Source organism: Zophobas morio, unplaced genomic scaffold, assembly GCF_036711695.1.
Source record: "Zophobas morio isolate AGI-343-1 ecotype UQ-CSIRO unplaced genomic scaffold, CSIRO_AGI_Zmor_V1 ptg000157l, whole genome shotgun sequence".
Classification (NCBI taxonomy): domain Eukaryota; kingdom Metazoa; phylum Arthropoda; class Insecta; order Coleoptera; family Tenebrionidae; genus Zophobas; species Zophobas morio.
In genome coordinates this window covers 110,737-117,949 of record NW_026972261.1, presented here as the reverse complement: position 1 = coordinate 117,949, position 7,213 = coordinate 110,737, and the positions used below count along the sequence as shown (strand labels likewise).

Sequence of the window (7,213 nt, the reverse complement as noted above, 5' to 3'; positions counted from 1 at the left end):
TTGAAGATTGCATTCATTCTTATGAGAAAGATTGGAAGGTATTTTTTTATAACCTTTTTATTAAGGAGGGCTACTTTATATAGCATAGACATTTTTATATTTTATTGTGAGTTTTATATTTGAAAGTATTCTAATCTATAAGAAAAAATAACAATTATAATATGCAAAATTTTGGAGGAAAGAAGGTTTGAGCTGTCGAAGTATCTGTTTATTTTTTTTAAGTTAAATTATTCATTCACAGTGAGGCATTGTGCTATAATATAAAATAAACGACACAATCACTCAAAGCGAGACAGGATTTCTATTATTAAGCTTTTGTTATATTATATTAAAATATTTAAAAAGCTCAAGTAAGCGGGCGTTATTAATTTAACGTGTGAACTTATAATAAACTTAAAGAAAAACTTGCTTTATAAGTAATCCAAAAAAAAAACGAATAGTCAATATCTGTCAGTAAACTCCGGAAGGGCTCATATTTATCACGAATTAGCGCGAACTTAAAGTCTTCACTAAATTTCGTGGGTGCCCAAAACCACCAATTTTGAGTTTGCCGTTTGCCACTATAAAGTCTAATAACAGAACTATATAAGCAGCTGGATTGACCAGCTTGGGGAGATTTTATAAAAAAAAGGCTTCTTTTATTTTTTATAGGAATTCATTTTACAAAAAAAAATTTTTTAAATTTGAATTTCTTTATTTTATTGTTGTCTATAACTAATTACAGAAGACGTATAAATTTAAATGTTTTAAAAAGATTTAGTTTATTAATATTTTATAAATATCAGAATTCTCTGCAACAAAACTTTGAAAATGCTAATCCAGCTATCTTAATCAGGTTGGTTAACTGTAATCTTCAAATTTTATAAATAGTTTCTTAATTCTTATTAATATAGTTATTTATAGCATTTATAATAAAGTAGATTATTTTTCTAGCAAAAATATTTGAAAGTATCTATTTGTATAGTAGAAATTCTTTTGTAAGCATTTCAAAAACTTAATAACCTGACCTTTTTCTTTTACTAAAGATAAACGAATCAAAAAATATAAAAATTAACAGTATTATACTAAAACCTATATAAAGATATAAATAACAGAATTTATGACTTTTGCAGTGTTTCCAGTGCCTTCTTGCACCCGTTTTAATATTCATGTGATCTTAGTCGGCGTTATTATGCTACATAATATAATTAATATAATGTATATTAATCTATTTATTATATTTGTTAATATTTTGCATAAATTTAACAATTAATATTTTTTAACAAAATCTAATTATTGTTATTATTTTTTTAAGAACCTAAGATAAATTTATTAATGAGGCACGAAGTTTAATTTATAATTATATTAATATATTTTTAATTCACAAAATTTCAATTTTAACTTTAATATGTTTTAACAATTTTACATTTCATCCATTTGTATTTTTATAGGCACGAATGTTTTTACTTAATCATGAGTACGTCCATAGACTTTTTTTATAATTGCATAATTCTAACAGTACTACTTTTTACTTTAATGAGTAAACTTTTTATAATGCTGCTTTTTTTTTTTTAAATAGTTTCCTTAGTTGATTAAATAAATGTTATAAGTAAATCAATTGCATGTATTTAATCAATGTTATTAATTAAATTTTTTTAAAAAGAACTTTTTAAAGTTTCTTTTAATTAATATGATTAAACGTTGTAATCTTTTTTTAATTTGATATTCAACAAAAAATTTTGCATAGAATAATAATTTATTTAACTTTCAATAAAATTGATTAAATTAAAGTTTCATACAATTTTAATTTTTAATTTTATTTATTAATATACCTTACAAAGATTTTTTAAACTGAATTAGTTTAAATATACTTTTTTTCAAATATAATACCTACCTATAAACCGATTCTAAATAACATAAAGGTAAATTAACTAGAATTAAACTGAGTGTAATAAAATAAAGGAATTAAGGATTAATCGAGATAATAAAAATAAATTATTAATTAAATAAACTGACTCAACTTGAATATAGCCAAATAATATAATATAATCGATACTGGATTTATTAAATTAGCTGGAAATCCTTTAACTAAAAATAAGGCGTGAAAAATTTTATTATCTTTTTAAATTTTTTTTTATGAAATTGTACTTTTTTTAATATAAATGTTTTTCACATAAATCTTTAGTATTTTAACTTATTTTTGTAAATTTTTAATTAATTTTAAAATATCTGTTATCAATTTACTACAGGGACGAGCTTTGTATTCGTTGCATTTTTGATTATATTAAATTTATTCTTATTGAAATTTTTTTTAGATTAATCAATTTCTTATAATCTTTATAATAATACTGATTTTCTTTTAAAGTTTACATTTTCAAATTTAATTATAAAAAAACTTTTAGTTATACATTTATCGTTTCTTATTATTATGGAAATAAAAGGCCTGAGGTTTCCTTGAATTTTTCTGAGCCGCTAAAAAACGTTTTACTATTTGGGGGGCACTCTGAACTTTTCCCGATTGTTCCATTGGATTTGGTGCATATAAATGGTAGCCGTTTAGTTACCTTTATCTTTTTTTGGATGGTTTTATAGCACATGTTTTGTTCAGTATATTATTATTATTGTTATTATCATTATCATTATTATTATACAGCGCATCTCCGGCTGAGTCGCTCTCGTGCAATCCACGACGTGGACTCATTAACTATTGAGCTTCTACCTTCTCACGTGGCTGATAAAATACGACTTTTTTCTGCTGCTTTAGTATAAAAAATATTATTAATATATTTAATATCAACACTTAATATAATAACCTATAAAAATTTTTTATAAACATGAAATATTATAAAAACGTGCTTCACATTGACTGTATTTTCCACCAATGAAGCCGTTTGGCTTTTCTACTATTTATAGCTATTATGCTTCTATTTCATTTCGATTACTAATTATTTGTATTGAGTTTATAATTATTATTATTTTCTACCAGAAGGTATCAATTAACTTCTGCCTCTTTTCTATAATATATTTTATCTTTGCTTTGTTTATATAATAGTAATATCTACTATATTATTTTTATTAATAAAAATGCTTAACAGTTTATTTTATACGTTTTAGTGGGAAGTTCTTCAAAGTTTTAAACTTCACTCTTCTGTGTTTGTCATGGGAACCTTGGCAAAACTTATTGGAGAAGAATATAATAGTATGCAAAGCAAAGCACTACGGGATGGTATTATTATATAATAATAATAATCATAAAAAAGATTCGACGTATTCTTTGTTCTACTGATTAGAGCGATATTTAATATTATATATACCAAAAAAAATCAGGTGGGCCTCCGTGTATTAGAAATCCTTAATAAAATTTATAATAAATAGTTAATTATATATTATTAATAAAAACGCGTTTTTATGATTAATTTCATAGAAAATAATTTTTTAAAGGAAATTATATCTAATATATAAAAAACTAAAATTTCATTATAGTATTTGAGAAAAAACAGTGTTTTTGCCCACAAGCGTGCACAATGAGGAGTAAAGCATTGACTTATTATTATTTTCCGATTGGTAGGAAGCCCGAATTGCTCGCTCGTCCTTGTGGACAGGAGCTTTGATTTCTGCGCGGCTGTAGGGCACCACTCCCAGTCCCTTTTGGACGACCTCTTCAACTCTCTTCCTGCTAGAACTGGCCACGTGGATGTGCACGTGGATGTGTCACACGCGTATTCTGGCGATAAAAAAGGTTCTTTCTTGGCCAGCTTGTTAACTGATTGGCTGTTTTTCTAATCTGGTTTAGTTATGACTGTTATTTTATTTTCCTAAAAAGTTGTGAATTATACTGGAAGTTTAGAGTGCACCACTATTGGCTAATACGGTTTACTAAATGAAATGCATTAATTTTTGCTACCCATTTAAATTGAGGTTGGCAGCAAGTTGTGTTAATTGCGCATAAATAATATGTTTTGAGGGTTTTTATCATGCTAGTGAGCCCTTTTATTGGCTTTTTCGTTTTTATAATGATTTTTAATGCGCTCATTCATCATTTTTTTTAAAAGTTGGGCCCATCGATAGCGGCCGGATATTTCATGCCAAAAGCAAACAAAATGGTTGGTTAATAGACAGCCTTGGCAGGCAAGAAAGGCGAGAGTCATTATTATTATTAAAAGAAGTTCGTAATTATTATTATTATTATTATTATTATTATTATTATCACTATTAATATTTTATTTATAAAGAAAGCACTTGAATGTCTTGAGAAAGAACATATAAAAGTTCCTGCTAACTTGGTTTCCCAGCCAACCACAGAATTGTTCAACTTTCTGCTTAGCGCTTTTTCAAAATCTTCTTTTTCTGTTTTAAGAAAAGTTAATATTAATACTCTTTATAATAATAATTATTAATTATTATATTTTTATTAAAAGAATACCGAGTTTATAGAATTGTTAGCTGGCACTAAGCTGGCTCTAAACTTTTTTAAGAAATCGCAATGGGCGGAAAAGTTTACTAGCGAAAAGGCATCGATTTCGTATAAAATCTTATAATTATAATTGCAATTCAAATATTATAAGGATCTTTTATTGGCAACCATGGGTGGTTGTGACCAATCAGAGCTTGTGAAACTATTTTCAAAATTTGCTTCCAAGTTTCCCTTGGAGGTTGCTTTTGTTAATAATTGCTGTTGGTGGATTTTAAAACTGGTTACTTTTTTTGTATTCGATCCAATTTGTGTTAACTTACGGCAAATAATTATGTAACATGTCACTAATTATATAATTGTATGCGATTGGTCAAAAAATATTTTACTTCTTTTTGGCGCGCTCATCTTGAGCCAATTGGCTGCCTACGATTTATGTGTTTGGTTTAAAAATTTAATATAGCTTAAACGGTGTTTTTTGTTCAGCCAGTCCTTAGTGATTTCTTGTGGCCATTAATAGGTTACTATTAAGTGATGGCTATATGAAACATAAAATATTTATAGCAGCAGCTCTTTCTATTATTGACTGTTTTAAAATGTTTTCTTACGTCATTGGCTTAACAAATTTAGGATCTTCTTCGTTATTGTTTATTTTTTGCGTCGTTGATGGGCGACGAGCTGACGTTGACTTCCTCGTCGTTGCAAAACTTATTGGTGTTTTTAAAAAGTTCATACAAAGAAAAAGTTGAAGTACTTCTATTATTATTACTATAGAAAACTTCAAGTATACATAATTATAAAACGTAATAAAACAAAAATTTTATGAAATTATATTTTTAAAGAAAAATAAATTTTAATGGAATTAGAAATTATAATTTATAGTAAAATTTTATAAATTGAATATATTTTCTTAAGCTACTCGAGTGTCATTATAAAATGCCTTTGGAAATTATTCTAAAACGAATATTATCCGTTTCGCATATACGTAATAAGTTTCCTTCGATTAGGTTTTTTATTATTATTATACTTCTATTTCTTATTATTATTATGTAAACAGTACTCTTCACCAAAAAGGCAGAGTAGGCCGAACTAACACTCAATACAATCCATTACTACTACAACTTTTCGAAGTTTATTATTATTATTGCTATTATTAGTGGTTTTATTACTATTTTACTATTATTATTGTTATTTTACTTTAGAATATATTTGAGCCTACCGCTTCTCATCCGTCTTATTTGGAGTATCTTCCTTTAGAACCGTCTTCAACTTTTCGTTTTGGACTTGACTTTCGGTTCTTCTTATTTTTTTTTAAGTGTAAAAGAATTTTTTTAAAATTTTTTTATTAGTATAATCATTGTTTGCCGTGCCAGTCATGTGACTTAGAAAATTGTTCCTAATATGACACGTATGTAGTTATAGAAAAAGCCAATGGCAAAGTTATAAGAATTTAAAATCCCCTCTTAATTATTTTATGGCCACAGGAGCCTAGATTCCCGGTGCTTATTTGTTATTTTTTCTTTAAGAGCTTTCCTGACAAATAAGCCTTCTTTAACCGATCACAAGACCATATTCCTTTGTGTCATTGGCGGAATTACTTTTGACGAAATTCGGCATCTTCGTGCCATTACTGACCAATTTCCCGCCTTTAAAGTATTTTTATTGGCAATTAAAAATCCTTAAATAAAACATCGAAGTATTGTTCTGCCAATAATTTTTACTAATTCATGATTTATTATATAATGAAGGTTATCATTGGCAGTACGAGAATAGCTACGCATGAAAATACGCTCTCCTCCGTTCTAACGCCTTTTTTTTAGTTGGTATAACCTTTGTACTCTCTTGGAAGTGTAAGTATGAAAAAGAAATATATTTTTTTTATAGAGAAAAGTAATGTTTTCTAGCATTTCACATTAATAAAGGAGTAATAAATAAATTATAAATTTGTTGTTAACATTATTACAAAAAACTACAAGTATTGGTAAGAAAAAGAATTTATTTATTGGTAATTAAAAAGAGCTATAAAATAGTAGAAAATAAAAAGTAACATGCCAAATAATTTAGCCGCTGGAAGGCTCTTTTTTTATTAGAAAAAACTTTAAGGCTTGTTAAAATTAATAATAAACGGCAGTGCGCTAAAGTAGTTTTTGTTAGGGAAAGTAAGCATTATTTTCGTGAATCCTTTGTCAAAAAATAGCCTTTTCAAGCAAAAGAGACAAAACAGTATAATAGATATAAGAACAGGCCGGTAGAGCAGGCGACTATAGGTAAATGCATTCGGCACGGAAGTATCCATATATGAGTGATTCGCACAAAAAGTTAGTTTTGTAATAAACAAGAACGATTTTGTTAAAGTTGACTTTTGATAACTAGTAAAGAATAAGTTTTACTTTAATATAAGAAATAAGATGTAATCGTTTTTAAAAATTTTTTGCTTTTTAAGAGTTACCGGTAAATAGTAGCCGAAAAAATAAGATAACAGAAATCTCAAAAAGCTGGATATAAAGTAATAATAAAATTAAATTATAGCATATTTATTGCCTTCAGGGCTCTAACTTTAGTTGGAAAAATATAAATATACAGTAAGTTTATTAATATTTGGAACAATCCCTTCTACCCCATACAACTATCATTATGTGAAAATGCTTAAGAAGGATTCAAGTCATTCCTATTATTAAAAAAATGTATAACAATGAGCCTGCACTTCACCTATGCAGCCACAAATTAAATTTTAAAATTTTCTTTAAGTTATCACTTATATCAAGCGCTGTATACTAGGTATAAATAATACTATATAGCGGTAAAAATCATAGCAATAGCTCA

At 26.7% G+C, this 7,213-nt stretch overlaps 1 protein-coding gene and 1 long non-coding RNA gene across 2 annotated transcripts; both read left to right on the top strand.

Moving 5' to 3' along the window:
* On the top strand, window positions 1–4,517 carry LOC135145538 (sec1 family domain-containing protein 2-like). The gene is made up of 9 exons (XM_064077656.1): window positions 1–38; window positions 786–835; window positions 2,421–2,527; window positions 2,633–2,742; window positions 3,094–3,205; window positions 3,548–3,718; window positions 4,032–4,144; window positions 4,212–4,340; window positions 4,398–4,517. The coding sequence occupies exons 5-9, from the start codon at window positions 3,139–3,141 to the stop codon at window positions 4,515–4,517; spliced, it is 600 nt and encodes a 199-aa protein (XP_063933726.1). The 5' UTR covers window positions 1–38; window positions 786–835; window positions 2,421–2,527; window positions 2,633–2,742; window positions 3,094–3,138.
* A 938-nt stretch (window positions 4,518–5,455) lies between these two features.
* Window positions 5,456–6,202, top strand: LOC135145525 (uncharacterized). Its single transcript, XR_010283479.1, has 4 exons — window positions 5,456–5,520; window positions 5,593–5,684; window positions 5,917–6,043; window positions 6,139–6,202. It is a non-coding gene; the product is annotated as an uncharacterized LOC135145525 (long non-coding RNA).
* Window positions 6,203–7,213: the final 1,011 nt, after the last annotated feature.